The sequence below is a fragment of the Porites lutea genome, chromosome 2 (genome assembly GCF_958299795.1).
Source record: "Porites lutea chromosome 2, jaPorLute2.1, whole genome shotgun sequence".
NCBI classification, from domain to species: domain Eukaryota; kingdom Metazoa; phylum Cnidaria; class Anthozoa; order Scleractinia; family Poritidae; genus Porites; species Porites lutea.
Window position 1 is genome coordinate 12,449,709 of NC_133202.1, and position 23,401 is coordinate 12,473,109.

At 40.0% G+C, this 23,401-nt stretch overlaps 2 protein-coding genes across 2 annotated transcripts; both read left to right on the forward strand.

Moving 5' to 3' along the window:
• Positions 1–3,960: 3,960 nt before the first annotated feature.
• Positions 3,961–9,623, forward strand: LOC140925644 (uncharacterized). Its single transcript, XM_073375557.1, has 7 exons — positions 3,961–3,985; positions 4,518–4,895; positions 5,447–5,842; positions 6,366–6,404; positions 7,137–7,424; positions 8,179–8,286; positions 9,468–9,623. Exons 1-7 carry the CDS (start codon positions 3,961–3,963, stop codon positions 9,584–9,586), a joined length of 1,353 nt encoding a protein of 450 aa, XP_073231658.1. The 3' UTR covers positions 9,587–9,623.
• Positions 9,624–15,663: 6,040 nt separating this feature from the next.
• On the forward strand, positions 15,664–22,047 carry LOC140925645 (uncharacterized). Its single transcript, XM_073375558.1, has 8 exons — positions 15,664–15,715; positions 16,672–16,740; positions 17,415–17,807; positions 18,394–18,789; positions 19,073–19,111; positions 19,522–19,617; positions 20,376–20,483; positions 21,801–22,047. Exons 1-8 carry the CDS (start codon positions 15,664–15,666, stop codon positions 21,809–21,811), a joined length of 1,164 nt encoding a protein of 387 aa, XP_073231659.1. The 3' UTR covers positions 21,812–22,047.
• Positions 22,048–23,401: the final 1,354 nt, after the last annotated feature.

Consider the following 23,401-nt stretch of genomic DNA (forward strand, 5'->3'; position numbering starts at 1 on the left):
AACTTAGACCCCCCCGCGTGACTCAGACAAACTTTGCATTTTACTCCAAGGCTTTGTATGGGAAACATACGTTTCCGACATGAAAATTGTTCATTAAATTCGCAGTGACCGTTTTTAAAATGTTTTTTGAGCATAATTTCAAAATATAAAAGGCACTACTGCTATTGGGAGCAACACCTAGTCCAGTAACTCAAACAAATGGTTAAAATCAGAAAATAAAGCGACTCGATCAAAGAAGGCTACTGAAATCGGATCCCTAGCTCTGTGTCTTAGGCAGAAAGCACCGCTATGGACTGAAACATGACATAACATTATTGGCTGTGTAATAGTCCAAAACCGAAATTGCTAAAGAGAAAATCGAGTTTGGATGTGCTTCTCGCAAGCCTGTGGCAGAATATCTAAGGTGAAAACCACACCAATATTAGCACAAACCGGAAACTGTATAAGTTTGTTCTGTTGTTGTGCTTCCAGGTAGACCATATGAATCCGGGACGAATACTTAGTAGTTTATATCCTGTAGTATTAAGTAGTGTAACATAAGCACTCGAAACGTAACATAAGCAACCTTTGTCTATAAATTTAACCAAATGCACCGTTTCACGTACAGCTATGAAGCCCTGCTCTCCACACATTTTAACATAATTTTACCTACAGCATTATGACGCAGCATAAGAAATAAAACCACTCATCTGTACGGTTTTTTCTACGTTTAACACTTTCTTGGTGCGCGTTGATTATTTTCAGGATATTTATTATCGAAACCAAGCTGGATTTTGTTTCCTTTAACGATAAACATCGTCAAAGACAACGAAAATTTGTTGCCGAACGTGACTTTCCCATACTAAACTCTTACACTGGCCAGGTTTAATGTCTGAGTCACGGCAGGGACCAGAAATTTGTAACGTCATATAGTAGCGTTAATGAATAATTCTATCTTCTCTTGAATAAAAATCCTTGTTAATTGTATTTATTGATACTATCAGGTTTGCTATAATATATTAATTGTTGAATTGTGATGTCAAGCAATATAATAAATGGAGCTAGACTGGTAGAGAATGAAGATCAATGACTGGCGCGTAGTCATGCTGGAGGGCAGGGTCATTCTTCATCAAATTACTTTCGCAATTCAACCTTACCTAACCACGAACCAAAATCATCTTCCCACGTTTTTGTCTGTGTAACTCCTAAACTCCCCATACAAGGTAAAAGAGTTGGAAAAACTACGAACGGAAGTAAATATAGGGTGACATACAAGGCAGCAAAATGGCTGAGTTATCAGTTGTATACGTATGTAGCGTTTGTTGTATCGATCATCAAGACAGGCGTAACAAAATACGTAATTTTGGCCATTGTTCGCATTTCCGTCAAATGTCTGGCTATGCTCTCACTGTGCTTTTTCAAGTCGTGTTAAATGACAACTTAACGCGTCAGAGCGTGGGAAGCCACAGCCTTGCGAAGAAAATAAATTGAGTGCTACTGCTGCCTTGAATTGAAATTGCCATCCAGTTGCATTGAAAGGGCTAAAGAATAAGTTGCCGTAACAGTAATGAGTTCTTTTCTTGGGATTTTGTTGCTGTGCTGTGTTTGGCAAGGCTCCCATGGTACAGGTAAGAACGAATTTGGTTTGGCTGTCCAGACAGCCCAGATAGCACGTTCATATTACTATTTCGTGCTCGCTTTCCTTAGACTTGGAACGTGGAGTTTATGGCTGAAAATGAAATAGCAGTTAAATATAAATATAATTATTTTCCAGAGCGTTACCTGGAGCCAGCTCGGTACCTGTACAGCGGATGTAGAACAGGGCTGCTTTCCTATATAAATCCATGTAGCAGTTTCAACCGCATGAGGCTGTAATTTTGTCACAAGAAGGCACCATGTTGTACTAAGCCTAACCCCCTAACCTGAAGTTTAGTCTATTTTTCGCCTGTGGCTCGGGCTAGTTTTTGCGGAGCTAATTGTAGATTGTTACCCTGCGAGCAGAGGTCCTTCGATCTTCCTAGCTCGCAGAGTAGTAGTTTGTTTTTTTTTAAGGAAAAAAGGGTAAAGCGTCGAATAAGTCAGCCCCGGAGCCGTAAGAATACAACGGTGATAAATATTTACCGACTGCCGACACTCGGGTAATAAATCTCCTGATATTATTTGTTTAAATTGCAGATCCTGCTACTCCAGCAAACTTTGAGCAATATACCATATTAGAAGCTGAAAAATTTGCTTTTGAACCCGGTAGGTATTCTTTTTAAAATGACGCAAGGGTGACTAACAAAAATTAACATTCAGTGTGTCACTCGGCAATACATTTTCGATAGAAAAGGTTATGCGAGTTTAACTAAGGGAAAATGCTTTAACAAGAAGTATATAAGAAATCAGTTTAGTGAATTTGTGTTTGGATAAAATCAGCTACTTTTTTCCCCTAGACAGCCTAGATGTTTAGGTTTTAGCTTATACAGTGGAACCTCGATATAAAGCAGGCCCAAGGGACTGGCAAATTTTCCTCGCTATAACGAGGTGAAGAAAATCGTTCGTTATACCCGAGGACTTCGTTGTATAGAGGTTCGTTATATCGAGGTTCCACTGTATTCTGCGCTTCGTCCCAAAAGCGACAATGGAATAGAAAACTATTCTTATCCTAGCTGTTTCATAAAACAAATAAAGTAACACTGTCTTTCCAGACCTTCTATCAATTTTTCCACCTCGAGAGTTCTTCATCCTCGTCAAGCGAGCTCTAGCCCGTTCCAGGCTCCAGGGTAGTGGTGAAAAGTCGTTCAATTAAAAGAAACGTGAAAAAACGTGAGGGAGCTCTCGCTACCATCACCCCCTTCCCCATGTCGCGCACGTCTTATGTTCGCTTCGCTCGTTTTAATACGTCCCTACTAGACTATCTGAGAGCCTGACACAGGCTAAGCGAGCGCGGAAAAATAAAACCGCAGGGAGCGTGTTTTCCTGCAAGCGCACTAGAGCCCCGGGGAACTCCCATATGAAAGGAGCAGGGATGCTAGTCGTCTCCCTTAGGGGTGTAAATTTCGGATTTTGGTGTCACTTAGGATGTTCTGAGCAAAACGCCATTATACGTATTTAGCAGTGAAAGTCTCTTTTAGGGTTGCGCGCGAAGAAATATTAAATATATAGATTTTTTCAGTTCGTTTTATTAATTTACTCGATTCATGAAATGAAAGTTAAAAATAGTCTCTTTTAGGGGTTAAAAAAGGGTTGGGCCACGCCCAGATTGGTCTCCTTTAGTGGTTTAAGGCAAACTTTCCGACAAGCATTCCCGCCTTTTTCATATGGGAGCACCCCCGAGACTAGAGTGGTGAGAGCGGTGACAGGGGCGGGCGGGGGGATGAACATTGAATTCTTCGAAGAAGTACACGTTTTCATAGCGACAAATTGGAAAACTAACTAACCAAAAAGGACTAAATTGTTTAACTTGTGATATGGTACTGCAGGGGTCATTGGGAGGCGGGGAGGGAGTTGGGGTGGCATACAAAGATGGTTAGTAGCCATAGTCAGTTTGTTGGCACTGGCCTTTCTAACAAGTAGGGACGAGTAGGACAGAACTTGGAAACGAGGTTGGCCTTTTACCTTCTTTGATATTTAAGGGAATGTTGATTTTTAGAGCCCCGAATCATTTACAAGTTGAATCTGTCCTTTCCCTGCTCCAATGGCTGTACACAACCTCTCCTAGGGCTTTCCAAAAGTTGCTCGGTAACTTTTTGGCAACGTCTTGTAATTCGAGCAAAGTTTTTCGTTTCGGGCAACTTTTTGCATTCTGAATTATTCTGAATTAATTCTGAGATATTGGAGCAGCTTTTAGTGCTTAAATTGGCCTTTCTTCCATATTTCACAATGTTTTAGTAGGCAAGTTATGAATTTCCTGTAAAAAAAAAGAGTAAAACCTTCCCCCTGGGGCAGATCATGGGCGCAAGATAAAAGGGGCCGGGCTGCTGCGTCAGAAAATTCAAAATGGTGGACAAAGATTCACACTCGAGTGAGTTGAGTGTCAGAGACACCCAACGAGGATATTTGAAGATAAAAAAGGTTTAATAACCATAATAAAGCATAAACTATGTTCCTGAAAGCCACTTTAAGTTGGTTTTATGGGAAGCCGGAAAAATGGTTTTTTCCTCACTCCCAGCATCATCCAAAAAAAAAAAACAGCCTACAGTTTGCCAGCTAAAAGATAATAAATAAATAAGAGAGAGAAAACAAAAAACAAAAAAAAAACAACGAAAACTTGAAAATAATCAATCTTTTAACTTAGATTTCCCTTGGATCTTTAGATTCGATCTTGTCTCAGCAATGGCTGGGGGATGCGCGATCAATATTTTTGTACAGTTCGTCCCATAAGAAATTTTCTTTCCAAAAGCAGTTAAAAATAGAGGTTCCCAGCCAGCACTAATTCTCTCGGAACACCTGAGATTTTGCGAGGGTCAAATCCACTGGCTGTCCCAGCACTTATGGATTTCTTAATAATTCATTATTTATTGCGTTTTCAAGAGTCGGTAAATCGCTATTTTCAGGTCAATCACAGAACGTTCTTCAAAGTGAACCACTGACCACATGGGAGTGTGAAAAAGTGACGAATGTACCATCACATATAAGGAATGGATACCGCCTGAGCGGATTTTACAGGAAGTATCTTCACGCATACGGTATCCCTGTGATTAGTTCCCAAAGAGCCACAGATGCCGCTCTCCGTAGAGCTTGTTACGTGGTAGTGTTCCTGTTCGCAGATCGCCGGGATATTCGCCGCTCGTTTTATCAACGTCGTGGACGAGCAGGCGTGATCGCAGTCACCGAGGGTGTTACGAGTATTCCAGAACATTCCTGGCTCCAAAGCTGGTGGAACCAGAGAGCGAGGGGTCTAGGAGCTACTGTTACACATCCTATCTCTACATGTGAGTAAAGGCTATGCCTTTCTTATCAACCCTTTCATTTTTAATGGTGACTAAAATCAAAAGTCAACAAAAATTCTAAATTTCATGCCCTAGAATCCTGAAAAACAAATAGTGCGAATGGTCGCACCCCCTAGATTTCATCACCTTTCAAGTCTCCATCATTCGCTCGAGGATTGAAAGCGCAAAATGTTGTGCTATTGAATGGAAAGAATCATAATCCATTGAACAAAATAATACAACCAATTGCATTTTAGGATAAGGTAAATTAGGATGGCGCAAGTATTGTCTTTTTAATTTCCTTGAGCAAATACCCGAGCTGTTTTGGGCATGTGGCGTTAAGATTGTAGTTTTAAGGTCCAGAGAAAGTCTAAGTTAACAAAACCAAATAGACTGATGAGAGGGCTAAAATAACGCACTACCCTATTCTTTTACATTTTGATCTTATCATTTGGCTTCCGGCCGAAAATTTTCTGGTAATTTCGACATACACTGCTGTGGCTCAGCGGCTTCTCCGAGGAATTAAAAGTACACCACGTTTCTCTTAATTTCAGGTGGAGAAGAAAATATCCTTTGCTACAAAAATGGTCAAGATCGGTACCCAAGGGAAGACATCTTTCTTCACGAATTTGTCCACGGACTCCACAACCTTGGTGTCGTCTACGCAATTCCAAACTTCGATGGGAGGTTGCGCCAGCGATACAACTACCTTAAAAGAACTGGCTATCGATGGAGGAATACATACGCCATGTCAACTGACCGAGAGTATCTTGCTGAAGGAGCTCAGAGTTACTTCAACTGCAACGACGAACAGAACCCGCCGAATGGCATTCACAACCACGTCAATACTAGATCAGAATTGAAGTCATACGATCCTGTTCTGTATGGATTCTTAAAGGAAATATTCCCCTGCCAAAACAAATTTCTGAAGCGATGTGACGCGAGGGCCGGTACGTCAGTCTTTTTTTAAATCTTTTTGTTTGCTTGCTTTTCTTTATTTTTTTTTTTTCTCTTTCTCTCTCTCTCTCTCTCTGACTTAATACGAGGCTAGCCTACATGTGTCTGTTCTGGGTCCCCAGCTGTGGGCCAGAATTTGAGGGCGATCCAGGATTAGCCTCTTAAACAAGTCATTGTTCGATTGGCCAATAAGGTTAAAATGGAAACGCACCTCCGGTAATTCGTTGGGTTCGTTGGGGACCAAAACAAAGAGTGCAGCGCTGTTTCGCAGACGTTACTAACCGGGATAAGATTTCTTCTGCGACGTAGGCTAGGTACTCGCTTTCCGTTTCTTTTTTTTTTTTAGATGGTCACATCACTATATGGAGAATAATATAAAATGTTACTATCCAAAAATGACCGGCAAGACGAGAGTTTGACCGGTCAAGTCCAGGATCAGGCCGGACATTGCCAGTTGTCCGGCCGTTATTTTGAGCCCTGCACATATAACTCCTTCATATTGTTCTATGTCTTCAGGTTTAAAGCCTCACAACTTTAAAATGAACTGTGACAGTAGTAAGTATATCTCGTCTCTTTTTTAAACTTGCTATTACTGACAGCGAAATTCGTTGTATCGCGCTATCTGTTTTGCAAATTTCGGGTTTTTCTGTTCCGTCAATCATCTTAGCGGAGTTGAAAAGCTCATGGTTTGTGATTCGAGATTGGTGGGTTTCGATCCGTTTTGTTTGTTTCCTGTTTCAAGGTTTGTTGCTTTGTGATCGTCCTGTTTCGGGCAATAATAATCGACTAGTTAAGTTTGCTTCGCAGATTTTTCTGATCTTTCTCATTCTTGTCACTTGCGAGAATAAAGCAACGTCCGCCTCCTTCCTTCGACAAAAAATCCACCCGCCATCGCGATTTCCTTCGCTATTTTTGAGCAGTCTAGTGATTTGCATTAATCCCGCCTTCACCAAAATGATTGACGGAACAGAAAAACCCAAAGTCCCTTCGAAGTTAGAAAAAAACGCGTAGCGCGATACAATGGATTTCGCTGTAAAAGGACCTCAGAAGAATTTTCCTCTCTAGTTCAACAAACAATATTTGATCCATTATAAGACTGCGCGCTTGATTCTATGGAGTCTCATCGATTTATAAATAGCAAGGATGCTCTCAGTATGTTATTTTTATGTTAGACGATTCGTCGAAAGTTTCGATTTTTCACGTTTCAGCTTGATCTTGTTCTCTGAATATGAATATGTCGACAAACGTATATAAAATAATTTGTTATTTTTTCCTTTCTGTTGACAGATGGTAATGGAATCTTAATGGATTTCAAAACCAAGCGTCCAGTGGGAACAAAGCCAACACCTCCCAATACCCCACCCCCTCCAAATACCCCTCCACCCCCCAATACCACGCCCCCTCCAAACACCCCACCACCTCCGAATACCCCTCCACCTCCGAATACCCCTCCACCTCCCAATACCCCTCCACCTCCCAATACCCCACCCCCTCCAAACACCCCTCCTCCTCCTAATACCACGCCCCATCCAAGTACTCCTCGGACGCCAAAGCCTCAAACCCAAAGACCACCCGGTGAGCTTAGAAGGTTTAATCAATCGAGCTAATTAAATGGATGATGTAGGAAGAGGCTTATTAATCCGCGTTAATGGTACATGCTCAGTTCTACAGATCCACGATATATAGCTCCGTGCAGGAAATTTAAAAACCAGACACTTTGGGGGTGTTTCTTTACTTAAATCTAATATCAGATTAAAAATCCGGATCATTAGGATTTTTTGTTTAGAAAATATTAAACGATGTATTCAAAAAGGGTCATAAAGGTGAGCAGTGCAGTCAAACAGCTGGTGTATATGTTAAAATTGTTTCGAGTTGCCGCTATATTTGTTTGCAAAGCACGAATTAATTAAGTATAAATCGAATAATAAACTTCTTGATTGAGTTATACGTAACCTGGAGAAGCAAAACTCGTTGATCTGTGTCCTCTTTTACGATAGTCGAGTATTTATATTATCTTTAAATTCACTCGAAAACGTTTTATGTTAACTGAGAGAAGAGATAAATGCTGTCACTCTTCCCTTTTGTGTGTAAGATGTTCACTGTGTTAAGTTGCTTGTGCTGGTCAGAGACATACCTACCACTGCAAACGTTAATAGGAATCGATGGAATTTTCTCACCCTCAACACCAAAAGCTTAGGAATTTAATGGTGAAGTGAAGAAACCGAGAATAAAAAAAGTACGATTAAGGTATTTGCTATCTCAGCAGTAAAGAAGTAAGGTCGCATATAAATCGTACCTAATCTTGATCTTTTTCCTTTGCTACTGTTAGTTAACTGCAGAGATAACCACCGATCATGTTCTTACTGGGCACGAATAGGAGAATGCCAGAGGAACTCTGGCTATATGTTACTCAATTGCAAGAAAAGCTGCAACAACTGTAAGTGGTGAAAACTGAAAGAAAATGATACGTGAGTGACTAATTCTTCATCTTTCTGTTGCTTGTTGGCGGCCACTTGGTTGTAGCTCAGTGGTGCAACAGGCAGTCGTGGATTTTGAATTCATCATTCTAGCATACTGTTTAGGAAAATTCCTATGATACGTCAGCCTCTTCAGTTAAACAAAATTCTCATGAATTGCCAGTATTTGCCGGACAGTGATTTATTTTCCCAAGCTAATTGTGTTAGTCTCCAACTGAAAAGTCACAGCCTAGATAGAACTCGCTGCTAGCAACAGAAATGTCGAAGACAAATCTAATTGTGTTAGGGATGTGATCAAAGCTTAATAATTTGTTCTTAAACCAATCTTACCGCTCCATTATTGGATTGCAAGCACGTGACAAGGCGGCCATGTTCGGGATAAATGCAATATAATTTTTTTCTCGAAGAATTTACGTGAAAATAGAGTTTACTTCGAAGGGAAGAGAAATGCTTTTGTTCTTAACCACCACTGTGGCCGCCGTGTTGTCACGTGCAAACCAGCAAAAGAATGACGCTCCACCAAATGCATACTTGCATATTAGGACATCTCTACGTCTTTGTGCAGTTTTTTGCAATGTAAGCTTCCTGCAAACAAATGGGTGTGTATCTTAGCCTCCCCCATTTCACATCCTTTATCCCCTTACCAGGGAAGTCTGTCTTTCTGATTCCGCACGCATCTTGACTTCTTCCCTTCCAGGAATATTTTTGAAACCGCATACTTTGTGCATAAATTGGCCTTCCGTCAAGTGAATAACAAGTGAATACGCTCATTCATCCGCGGGCTACTCGTGTAAAAAAAACTGTGCAGTTTCAAAAATATTCGGATTCGTGTAGAAGGGGCCTAGGTCGCGTACTATTTCAGTCAAAATATATAGGGGATAGTTTTAATCTTATAAGGACGCGGTCTTTTGTAAGGCGCGTCTTATTTTTGCCTCATATATATGACCCTATTTTTGTGATTGCTTGACCGTACCCATTAAATATTTTGTCAGATTGTCAATGCTCTTTTAGCCTGCGTAGCAGGCGTTTCCGCTCGAGTTATTGCATGGTGCGAAAGTTAGAGTGAGGGCGAAATAATGGGGGTTCCAGCTTTCGAGCTGCTCTTGCTGAAACGTAACAAGAATCATGTTTGCATTTGTAGGTGGCAGCAGCTGCAAAAATCGCCATGTCATGTGTGCAACGTGGGCAGGGAGAGGTGAATGCAGAAGAAATCCGGGATACATGACAGTTTACTGCAAAAAGAGCTGTAGAGTGTGCTGAGGAAAAAGTAGACTTACCATTCGCCCTACGTAAGGGAATCCAATTTAAGACAGGATTCCAGGGACTGGACTCTGTATTTTTTTTTGTCAGTTGAACTTGGTTTCCGTATTTCAATCGTTAGTGGGATTTCGGATTCCTTAAGGTGTATTGCCGATTTCAAAACCCAGGTTTTGGGATTCCAGATTCGACGAGCAAAAAGTTTTCGGATTCTGGAATCCGTATTCCCTTACAAGGGGCGTGTGTGCTTTATTCATAATGGAGATGTGATCATGATGAACAAAATACGAAATGTCATTTTCTTTCCAATTGTTTACTAATTATTCGGCGGGTTGAGCAGATGCCGATCAGTGAAACTCGCCGTAACCTCAAAGTGTTTGTAATTTGTAATAACGAATATAATTTTTAATTGTTTATACGGAAGAATAAACTGTATTTTAAAGGACTTAAAACTTTGACTTACTTCTTACCAATGAAGATAGACGGGAATGATACGATGCACCCTTTTCCAAACGTGATAGTTTAGTGTCATCGGCAACTTTGCATATATTTTTTCTTTGGTTGTTTATAGTGTTGAACATGTTAAAGGTCGAAATTTTATGTGGGCTGGTTTGTAGTGTGAGATATCAACATAAAACTAAAATGCATCTTTCTGTCTTAACTCTTTATTGACTCACCGGCATAGTGAATGAAGGATTTTTGTAAGGTAGCTCTAACTTTCGAGTCTGTGGGCGAAATCCTCTGGAGCGACCATTCAAATGAAACCTCTTTTGAATCAAGGTCGAGGTAAGAGTTATCAGCCGAAGCCGAAGGCCGAGGCTGATAACACTTACCGAGGCCTTGATTATTACGGATATCGCAAAAACCGAATATAATAATTGTTTTATTATACATTGCATTGAAGCAAATAAGGACAAGCACAGCATCGTATGGAACACAATTTGAAATTGCTTTTGGAAATCATTCATTGCGCGCGTAACCTTCAGATCAGAGCAACTAGTAATCTGCTAGCAGATAATTAACTATACTAATCTGTAGGTTGCGCTGATTTCCAAAACTAAGTGTAGGTTCTTAGCCAATGAGAAGACAGATAGTGATTACAATGTATGATATATTTGTTTAGCGAGTAGTTCTAACTTTTGAGTTCGTGTGGACCGTGTTCTATGGTGTAAGCATTCAAATGAAACCTGTTCAGCAGTACTTTCAGTACTATTTATTTAGTATGTAGTTGTAACTTTTGAGTCTGTGCATGAAATCCTATGGTGTTACCATTCAAATGAAATCTCTCTTGTAGTACTCTCACATGGTACTATTTATTTAGTATGTAGTTCTAACTTTTGAATCTGTGGATGAAATCCCATGGTGTTACCATTCAAATGAAACCTCTCTTGCAGTACTTTCACATGGTACTATTTATTTAGAGTGAAGTTCCAACTGCTTATTCCGTATATAGCTTTAACTTTAAGTGTGGACGAGCTCCTTTGGTGTGACCATTTAAGAGCGACTGTCTGTAAATATCGACCAAAATCGACTTTTTGTGGCACAAGTTCAAAATGCGAACTTCGCTCATTTTTGGCTCATCGATAACCTTTAATGTTTAATGAGACATGCTGTAGTTAGTTTTCCCAAATAACGCGTGCTTTTGTTAAAATTCGAGACAACTCATTTTGCCCGTCCGGAGCTCAAAATCCTCTTCCGGTAAAACGAAATTTTACACAAATTTCATTGACTCGTACGTCAAACCACAACGATTTGGCAGCCTTTGAAGAACACGAATAGTTTTTATGGCCCTTTCTTTCTTATAAGGAGATAAATTTGTGAAAACTATAATAAATTTGTGGTCAAAAAGGTATTGTTAATAATAGGCCCTTTTGACAATTTCTGCCGTTCAAAATTATAAGGTTGAAATGTAAGTTTTTACAAATTGAACGCAAATTGACTTTCTACGGCTTAACTAGGCCCCAATCTATCAGAAAACCGAAACAAATCTCTGGGCAAACGATTTTAAGTAGCCCGCAAAACGTCGAGTTCAACCCTAATTTTGCGAAAAATCGCGACATTCCAGTGGTTAAAAATAGCGTGACACGGCCCGTCACGCCAGCGGTGTTAGCGACAGATACACTTTTAACATTCTATTCAACGCTGATCACATGCCAAATTCCAGCATACAATCTATATTACATCTTTCAATACACTTATCTTATTTAGAAGAGTCATTTTTTTTGGATACAGTATATAGTGTAGAATTACCCAAAAGTCGGCTTTTTTGAGCGACGTCGGCAAGACGTCGACGACCGAGCCTAACGAAAACAAACTTTAAAGAAGTACAGTGGTGTGTTTTATTGATTGAAGCATCCGTCAAAAGGCAAAAATACGTTAAATTTAAGACGGGGATAACCAATATTAACTAATTAGAACACTTTTTGTTCTTACGAGTTTTCTCTTTCAAGTAATTATGTACAAGTATACATGTACGTTTCCGTGTATTACTATCACGCTTATAAAGCCGGTACATTGTAAAAAACATTTTAACTCGTTTTGATCGACGATGAAACACCATCATCAAAAACAAATCGCCAAAAACTTTCCTCTACAGCAAAACGGGAAATAGAAAAAAAAAGAGTGGCGTTTTACTAATGCTAAAGCAGGAATAGTTGCAGCGTGAGTGTGAGCTTTTAAAGATGTCAGATGCTCCTAAATGGGCATCTATAGATCCCTTGCATCGGCATTGGAAAAAAAATTCTCTGGCCCACTATGAACTAGCCTGTTCCAGCGTAGTGGACAGTGGATAGTGGATAGTGGACAGTGGCGCGAAATGGGGAACGGAGGAAAACAAACGTGGAAGAGAGTAAGAGGGAGAGAGTAGGAGGACCTTTCGCCCTCTCTCCCTGACCCTGCCCCTTCGCCATTTTTTCTAGCTCACCTTTCTTTGCGTTTTCCCAACTATCTGAAGGCTTGTTAAAGATTAACTACGTCCTTCATTTACAAATTTTAATGGTATATATTCAACGTGAGCATCGAGCACTTTTGGCGCTTTGTTATTTATCAGCAGAAACGGATTTGGTAGTACTAACTTTTCAACTGCTTTTAGACTGCGAAACTGTTACTTTTTTCTTTCTTTTTTTTTTCCGTCTATTTTTTCTATCGTATTTTATTGTTTCTATCGTATTTTTTAGACGTATTTTTTGATTCTCTCCCCAATCTCACACACTCACCCACCCTCCCCCCCCCCCCCTCGCCCCCTCGCCGCTGCCCCCCATCTGCTCCAGACAAGAGAAAACGACCGTTTTGTTCCGCTCCAGACCATTTGTTCGAATATTCCGCGTTCTTGGCTTAAGCAAAAAGTACGGGCTGCTTTGTGGTCTGAAAGACTTTGCACTTATTGATGGTTTAGTATCATGGAAACTCTAGCTGTAATACTGAACTGCAGATGAGAGGTTAAAAGACTGAAAGTTCTTTTCAACAGTGTTTGAAAAGAGAAATAAATAAAGTATAATACCAAAGCTAAGAAGAATCTTGTAACGAACAAAATGGAACACCTAAAAAGGAAAGACAGACTTGAGGACTTTCCTCATCCTCTGTAGCCTTAGTCCATGCAGCTTAGACGCCCAAACGGGCCTCCAAGACCTTACCTTACTTTGTCTTTGTCACAAACCGAATAAGACTGAAAGCCTTAGTCTGCTTTACGTAGGTACCTTGTAGATCTCCAGAAGAATTGTTTGCAGCCGGCCCTCAAAACCCCAAGAGACTTCGCCTGCTGCTAGTCAATATATAGGAAGGCTATTCCAAAGAACTGCTCCAGAAAAACTATTTTGCTTAACATTTGTCTGGGGTACAGGAATAGCGAGTTTTCTATTGGTGTCTCTTTATGAGTAATTAGAGATATTGCAACGATCTGCCATTGCTACGATCTACTATGCACTTAACAAGGCCCCTCAAGGTACTTAAGATAGTATGACGCATAGTCTGCGATACACCCGCCTCTCACCGCTCTTTGACGAAATGTCCCTAGCGGCAGATAGCGATGGGAGGAAGCTGTATCGCAGGCTTTTGGACACAAGGCTTTTCTACTATTTACACGGGTAAAACGGTCGGTTTGGGCAAATGGTGAGGAGAACTGATTCAGGACCGACAAATTTTGATTCCATTCGGTAATCGCGTTTCCCATTTGCCTAAGTCAGTTTCGTTTAATGAAAAACGGCCGCGAAAGCCTGTAACTAACACTCAAAAAAGGTTTGAAGACATGAAATCCGAATTTCAGCCTGGACGTTTCCAACCAGGAAAACAGGCGAATGCCTCCGTTTGTTTCAGGAATTTTCCACTGAAGCGTCGAAAGCAACCCGAAACTGAGTTAATGGTCCTCCTGGCAAAGCACCAAAGTGTCCTTTTAGTTTGTTTGAATGGGTCAAATATACAGTCATGCAGTAGCTTCATTATTCATACACGTTATCATACAAGTATATAGGCTCCTCTTTGGCATCCACGTAACTTTTTTTTCAGTTTTGAGAGCCCGCAAGGGTAAAAACTTCGAAAGAACTATTGCACCAATACTTAGTTTAAAATATTTAATTGCTTCAAGGAAATTAGTTTTTATAAACCAAATGGCATTGATTGGCGATGATTTAGTTCGTAAATATCTCTCAATGCAAAAATTCATTCAGTAATCATTTTTAGTTTTTAGATTTTGTTCTGTTTATATACCATTTTTTGAGGGAAATCGCCAGTCTGAAACTGAACTTGAAAGTGTGTGACGCTATCCCTGGGACCCTATATGTTGTATCTGACGAAAATGTTGCAATCAATGAGAATAACAGGTTTACTGAAAGATTTAATTTCGAATTCGCTTTTACTCTGCCTTTAAGTAAATTGTTTAAAGCGTATCTATCGGTAACACTGGCGTGACGGGCCGTGTAACGCTATTTTTAACCACTGGAATGTCGCCTTTTTTCGCAAAATTAGGGTTGAACTCAACGTCTTGCGGGCTACTTAAAATCGTTTGCCCAGAGATTTGTTTCGATTTTCTGATAGATTGGGGCCTAGTTAAGCAGCAGAAAGTCAATTTGCGAAATTTTAAGTTATAGCGCATTGTAAAAATTTGCATTATTTTATCCCTATAATTTTGAACGGCAGAAATTGTCAATAGGGCCTATTTTTAACAATACCTTTTTGGCCACAAAATTACTACAGCTTTCACAAATTTATCTTCTTATAAGAAAGAAAGGGTCATAAAAACTATTCGTGTTCTTCAAAGGCTGCCAAATCGTTGTGGTTTGACCTACGAGTCAATGGAATTTTGTGTAAAATTTCGTTTTACCGGAAGTGGATTTTGACTGAACGGGCAAAATGCGTTTTCTCGAATTTTAAAAAAAGAACACGTTATTTGGGAAAACTAACTACAGCATGTCTCATTACTCGTTAAGGGTTATCGATGAGCCAAATATGAGCCAAATCAAATTTTGAACTTGTGCCGACCGTGGGTCGATAATTACGGAAAGCCGCTCTTAAATGAAACCTTTTTAGTAGTAGTTTCAAATGATACTATTTATTTATTATGTAGTACTAGCTTTTGAATCTGTGGATGACATCCTATGGTATGACCATTTAAATGAAACCACTTTGACAGAACGTTCACGTGCAACATGTACGTTTTTTTTTGTGTGTGTGCCTTTTCCAAACTGAAAATTTGGAAAGTTGACTTTGGCCACTTCTGGGAGTGAAAGGGTTAATAAGAGAGACTCTGTAAAGATACATAATTGCAGCCGGCCAAACAAAGATTGCTTGAACAAACCACGAGCTAAGAAATAAATCAAACAAAAGCGTGGCTTACAAGGCAGCAAAAACAGCTGAATAATCAACCGTACACTATCTATCAGATCCATCAGATCTATCAGATCCAATGTATTGATAATTATGACAGGGCGTCACAAAGAAAGATTATCCTCTAGTTATCCTTTTTACAACAACAAGACGGAACGTGGGATAAACACTAGTTTTGCAGTGTCAATAGATTGAGAATCAGAGCTACTGCGATTAAACATTTCCAACTGCCTTGAAGGAAAGGGCAGAGAGAATTAACTGGAATGAATCCTTTCCTTAGAATCCTGCTACTTTGCTGTGTTTGTCATGGATCAGGTAAGAATGGATTATTCTTATATTCCTGAAAGATCACAACTGCTTCTGACCTACTTCCGAGTCAAGGAGAAACATTTATAGCTTTTAGCAGTCAATAGAATCGGGACTGTATTCATCATCATCATCATCATCATCATCATCATCATCATCATCATCATCATCACACTTACACCACTGGAGTGGACGAGACATTTTCATGGACATCTCTTCCCAAACACCACGATTCGCTATCGCTGTACTCGGGTCCCTTAAGATCATATTAAATCCTGAATCCCTAGTAATCACTCCGGGGTTTGTTAGCTTACACGTGTACCGTTGACGGCCACTTTTAGAGTCTTTTTTATTGTATTAAAAACTCCCGGCCAAAAGCAAACCCTACTGTTGTCATTAGCCTGTCACTTCTGAGCCCCAGTTTGACTTCTTGCCCCTTTCTCGAGAAGGTCAGCTGTATGCTCATAAATTACCGCATGAAATGGTGAGACGCGGCCCAAACCAAATATTTTCTGTGGCGTTGCTAGACTCGAATGATTTCCTATTTATTCTTAACAAAACACTAAAAGAGACGCGACAAATAGTGAGCGAAAAGGAAGAGCGCGAGGCGCAAGGGAATCATAGGGGCGGAGATTGGGAGAGCGAGAAAATACAGGGCTATTATCAGTCTACTATGCAATTGGTTCTACCGCTAGTATAAAAACACACGATGATAGTCTCGCACACGTAAGACTTCTAAGCTGTGACTGAAGAAGGGATAGTTCTTGAGTGTTCGTATCTAAATGTTCTTTAATCGTTTCTTATCCTTTCTCCGCCAAAAGCTCTGACGCTCAGCTCAATCAGATCGCGCTCAAACCATGAAAATAAGGGCTGTTCGTAACTATTATTTGGAACATATTTCAGTTTGAGTTGATTGCATCTTTAAATAGCATCCCAAATAATATTACTATTCTTTTTAATTTCAGATCCAGTAGCTCCATCAAACTTTGCAGAGTTTATGAGATTGGAAGCTGAAGCATTTGGCTTTGGACTTGGTAAGAAAATTGACACTCTTTTTAAAGACAAAACACGGAAATGCTGATCAGTAATTGAATACGCCTCGGCTGTATTCGCGAATCTTTCAAAGTATTTGTCTGATGCGTTGGAAGAAATTCAAAAGCGCGCCCTCAGGATAATTCTTCCGAATTTACATTATGAAGAGGGATTGATACTAAGTGGCCTGCCGTCTACTATCTGAACGCCTGGAACAGGCTAAATTTTGCCCTGTGATGAAATTTCCTTTGTTTTTTTTTGTAATCGCCATAACTCTAATCAAATATCCTTATAGAAGTCTAACTAATCAATAGTAGTCATAATCTTAGAAATTCAACTAATAAAAATTTTCTTTCCTCAACCCAAAAGAGATTTCCTCTGAAAAACAGCCTAAGTTACAATGGAGCCAAGATCCGAAATCGTGAGACCCTTGCGTCAGTAAGGCTAAAATCAAATCCCGTAGGCTTTAATTAGAACATTAATAGTGAATTTGTCTTATTACTTTTTTTATTTATTTATTTTTATGGTATTATAAAATTTAATCTAGATTTTATCGCTCTCTTTTAGAATACTTAATGTATAGATTATAAGGTTTATAATTAGTATTTGCAGCGTGTACTTTAGATTGTGTAATTTCATATTTTGTATTTAAAATTAATTAGCTATCTATTCAAAGGCCAATTCAAAGGCAGATCAGGTAAGAGCCTACTCCAGACTGAACCGCTGACCACATGGGAGTGCGAACAAGTGACGGATGTACCATCACATGTGCGAAGTGAATACCCTCTGAGCCCATTTTACAAAAAGTACCTACATGCATACGGTATCCCTGTGATTAGTTCCGAAAACGCCACAGATGCCGCTCTTAGGAGAGCTTGTTACGTTGTGATATTCCTACTTGCTGACCGCGAGGATATTCGTCGCTCGGTTTACAAGCGCCGCGGACGAGCAGGCGTGATCGCTGCAACTGAGGGTGTTACGAGTATTCCAGAACATTCCTGGCTCGATGACTGGTGGAACTGGCGGGCGAGGGGCCTTGGAGGGACCGTTTCACAGCCTATTTCTACTTGTGAGTATTTACTTCTCAATAACCTTTTAACCCAAGCAGTGCTCGTCATACTTTTGTTCATCCATGAGAGTATGGACCCTAGAAATTACGTAAAGATGGCGCAAAGTATATTACTCCTAGTTGTCACTCGAGTGCAATTTTCCAAATTCACCTGAAATGGGTGTTGTAATAAAAAGTTTTATTGTCGTAGTAAAAAAACAATGTACAACAATTTTCAGTTGTCTATTTAATTTAACAAAATATTATATTTTAAGCGCGTCTTTTCAGTCATGTCAGATCGTACATGGCGTCTAAGTGTGGTAAGAGAGCTAGCCAAAGATTAGCTCAGGCATAAAAGAGAGACATTTGGACAACTACTCTCTGCTTTATTGTAGTAAGTTCAATTGAATTGCAAAAATACAGGGCTAAAATGTGGCTAGTAAAACATTGTGTCTTTACTGGATATCAATGTCCACCTTACATATCGGCTCAGCGGAAGCGTTGAACCAAAAACGATAACGTTTGCGTTCAAGGATTACATGATGGGGCGATTAAAAAAACGGCTTTTTTAAAAAAATGTAAAGCGATATTGGACGTTACATTTTAGGTGGGGAAGAGAATATTCTTTGCTTTACAAACGGTCAAGACAGGTATCCCAATCAAGATATCTTTCTCCACGAATTTGTCCACGGACTGCACAACCTTGGGGCTCACTTTGCAATTCCAGACTTCGATGACAGGCTGCGCAAGCGGTACAACTCAGTTAAAACCAGCGGTAAACTATGGCAGAAGACGTACGCTTTGTCTACTCACTGGGAGTATCTCGCCGAGGGAGCGCAGAGTTTCTTCGACTGTAACGCCCAGAGTGACCCACCGAATGGCATCTACAACCACGTCAATACCAGGACTGAACTTAAGTCTTACGACCCTGTTCTGTATGAATTTCTGAAGGAGATATTTCCTTGCCAAAACAGACTTCTGCAGCGATGTGACGCGAAAGCGGGTGCGTATGCTTTCTTCTTGGCACTTAAAAAGGTCAGCAATTGTTATCAGTTTGCTCTCAGTTTATAGCCGCGCAAGCGCACACAACGAAGGCGCTGAGGTAGAGCAGGAATTAACGAAATCAGGAATTTTTACTTCTATTCCCAGTTCGCTTTTCCAGGTGCGTCAATGGCCTCAAGCCAAATGAGCAAGTAAGGCGTCTACTTTTATAGCGAATATCTTTTGAAATACGTAACTGACCAGTAGGTATTACACATACATTTTATTTTTTACTCTTTGTCCAGGTGTCAAGCCTTACTATTTCAAAATGAATTGTGACAGTAGTAAGTATATTTTTTTCTCATTTTTTCGGTTTGAAGGCATTTATTTGCTGTTACGCAAACAGAAGTAATATCCTCTGTTATTATAAATAAAACTGTAATATGGCTGGTTCCGCGAGCGTGCAAGAAGAAGCGGCTAAGTACTGAGAAGCTACCCGAGGGGGCAATATAGGCCTGTCTTGGCCTCTCGGGATTGGGTCTATCTTGCCGGCAAAAAATGTTCCCTTGGCGATACAATAAGTCAGTCCTTTATTGACCAATGACTGGATACGGACCAAGTTGCACACACACCACATACACCCATACACACGTTTCTTTAGAGTGTTTTTTTTCCCACTGAGAGTTGCGCTATGAAATGTGTGTATATGTTCACTTATGTTGTATAGTTTCCTATTTTTTCCTTTAATTGTCAGATGGCAACGGCACCTGGATGGACTTCCAGACCAAGCGACCATTGACTTCTCTGCCGCCCTCCACTAGCCCACCTCCTCCTACCCCTACTCCAACGGGTAAGCTAACGTGTGTTTCTTTCTATAGTAAACTTAACATTTGTAAGCCAAGATAGACCCTTATTAAAGCCAAGGAAATTCGTTTTTTATCATAAATGTTAATAAATTTGGGCTTTGGCGAGGGTCTTGATAAGAAATGTTTAACACCCTCGAAAAAATATTGAGTTTGTTTCTTTGATTCCTTAAGTATAGAGACGGACTCATTTAACAATTTCGGAAGAATGACGGTTTTGAAGAGTCTCGCTCTTATGTAATAGATGATCACTGATTGCTTCTTCTTCAAAAACTGATTGTGAGCGCATGGCCACACCCAAATAGGGGGCATACCATATACTGTATGGTCATACACTACAGGTCTCAATCGGGGTTAACCCCAAAACAATAAACATTTTAATCGTTAGGTGTAAAATTGTTAACAATTAGTCTTGAAAAAAGTTAACCGTGAAATGTTTTCTCTTGCCACGAATTTACCATGTAGTTAGTTGTCGATATTCAATGTCACAACTTTGGGCCTTACTTCAGCTATCTTTTCCATCCGGGAAGGGGATGGAAACTTTGGAACGTCTCCGAAACAAATGAGTTTTCTTCTTCAGATATTTGCTAACTGTAACGGAGAGGACTAAACTATTAATGGTAGAAAGCCAGCATTCTTCTCACTGCCAACCGAAAATGCCACTTATAATTCATTGAGATGAGACTTTCTAACTATATCTATATGTAGTACTCGAGGATCTGTTCTTTTCTATCTTTGTTTAAAGTAAAGTGCACAGACGACCACAAATGGTGTTCTTACTGGGCGGGGGAAGGATACTGCGAAAGTTACCATAGTTACATGTCAAAGAATTGCAGGAAAAGCTGCAAGTTCTGTAAGTAATCATATAAAATATCTAGTAAGTTTTTTTCAAACATAAGTAATTAACATTAAATGCATTACAGTTGTGTAAACCTCCCCTAATGCCTACTTTACCTATATATCACTTTAATTGTTGAGTATTAGACCCGGTTCAGACGCCGAACTTTTCATGAGCCGAACCTAATTCGAATTAAAGCCGACCCAAATTATTTAGACCGGCTGATTTGATTCAGACGCTGATATTAATTGCAGCTGAACTAATTTCGAAATTTCGGTCAGGCTGCTTACAAAATACGTTATAATAATTTATGCATTAGGCTCGGTACATGAAAAGTTCGGCGTCTGAATCAAAGCCGTTCCAAAGTCGCTCCAAAGGCGAAATTCCCGGCCGAGCTAAGCGAAAAGAAAGGCTCAGCCGTTCCAAGTTGAAACACACGTTCCTAACTGATTCAGACAACGAACTTTCATGTACTTAATTCGGTGTATTAGGTTAGGCTCATGAAAAGTTCGGCGTCTGAACCGGGCCTTAGGGTGGCCTAAAACAACATTTTACCACTTTTACCTTTATGGCAGGCATAGCTAAGCAAATTCCGAAACGTGTTTTCAAAATCTTTCCAGGAGAATCCCATAAACACTTCAAAATATCCGTAAAATTTCTATAACATTAACAAACAGGGGGAACAGTTCTGAAAGTTCTAGGGCTTTGGTAAGGCAAATCAACAAACTGTGCCAAGTCCGCCATTTTGATTTTTGTTAGAAATAAACAAAATACTGTACGTTAAAAAAATACTCACCATAAATCTCTAAAACTCTCAGAAATCGGGATTTTTGTAGCTAGACTTAAGTCTGATGGTCAAACAAATGCCAAAAAAAACTAGTCACATGAACAAGTTAGCAAACGTAAGAAGAGACCTTTATATACAGTTATTTCGAGAAAGGTTGTCGGAAAAAGTGCACGCGACAATCCCGAAAGGTATTGTGGGTGGCTTTGAATACACTATTCTTCGAAGAAATTTGAAAGAATGGGATGAGAAGCCACGGACTAATGTGTTTGCGAGCTGCTAAAGGAAAGTAACAAACGTAAGTTCGACAGCTGCAGTGTCAGGAACGGTGTATTGATTATATCCCATATTGCCCTTCGGGATTGTCGCGTGCACATTTTTTCCGACAACCTTTCTCGAAATAGCTGTATATTTAGCCTTAGGCATTTATAACCGAAAACAATTTCGGTGACGTCATATTTTCATTGTCGAATTGTAACGAGTGTGAAATGATAATATCATTACACTTTGACGCGAAGCGGATTGTAAAAATCTTGTTTTTATTTCAGGCGGAAACTGAGGCAACAACAGCAGCGATAACAAAGTCAGGGAACATGACAGGAAAAGAATGTTTGCAGCTCTGAAGAGACATTTTCCTCTTTTGACTTAATTCATGCTCTATGCACATTGTTGTTTCTATGCACGAAGATTAATCTCAAGTAGTTTTCTTAACATTATTATCAACATTTGTCGGGTACTGTTGCAGTAATTATGTGGAAGCTAGACACTTTATAGCCATTACGTTTGATCCGTATGTCAAGGGAACTAAAAGTAACAAAATAAAAATAAAGTAGCAGAATAAAGAAAAAACTTTGAAGTGGCAATACTGCTCTGCCTCTCTAGAAAGAAAGAACATAAACTGGGGAAAATAATGCATATTCAACTTTCCAAGGACTGCACAAACTCCAACAAGGTTGAGCTCTGCGAGAGCGGGCGAGACGAAAGAAGGCCTGCAGCGTAAGACGAGTCTGTTGATTAGCTACAAACGATGGTGAAGCATGAAGGTCACAATCGGTTCTCGACATAAGTAGTAGCTGCCTAGTATCCGAGAAATGTTATTTGTTTGCTTGTAGTTACAGCCGTAGACTTTATATACATACATTGTTTACAGTTAGCCATTACGACACCTGAAAGAGAATCATGAGGTTATCACATTAAGATCTCTTGTTACAGATAACCCACCCAGACGAGGATAGGTTGGCCACACCACCGGCATCTACGTCACGTCCAATACTCTTTTCGAACAGTTAGTAGTGTGGGGAGACGGGACCTATGGGTTACCTTCTTCGTTATCCGAGAAGACTAGAAAGTCTAACCGTCTGTAGATGTCATTACAAAAACAGCACTTTCTTTTCCCACCTGAACTAACCAGGTGGCAGTTTCATATAAGGTGGACCCATCAGCCGACTGATTTGTAGGTGAGTACACTATTCAGCTGAGGGAGAATTTTCTGATTTACCCTTTTCAAACCACGTGATCAAGTCACACATTGTACTTTAGAGAAGCGCCTCATTCACCCTATTTGCGCAGGTGTATGAATACAAATATTGTAAATCGACAATGGACATTAGTCAAGAACGTAGCTTTCTCGGGCAGGAGAGAAAGATCCATGACAAGGGAAGAAGTCCAAAATACAAAAAAGTCTAAATCGATCAAGACAAATTGATTGTTACAACGTTTAAAGACATCTCCCGAACTAGGAGAGCATCCCCCGGACCCCTGTCATGGTCCTGAGGACAAATTAGCCTTACGCGTACGTTGCAGTAGTTCGCAAGGGAAGAGCAAAAGGAACATTAATGAACTGCGCTATGAGTCCCTGGATTGTTGCGCAGGCGAGCATGTTTCTTGACAGCGAACGAGCCAAGCACGCGAGGAAGCTGCCTCTTTCCAGTTACTCTCTCGGCTAGCTAGTTACCATAGTCCTGCCATGCCAAGCCTCGACCCGACTAAATGGACTGACATTCTTTCTATTTCCTGACGAAGAGTTAGAGCACTGCTTTTGATCTCAATGTACACGAATATTCAAATGTATTAAAGTTTGACGAAATACAAAATAATACGAACAATTAAATCATATAAACGGATAAAATGAACTGATACTTTTTTCTGT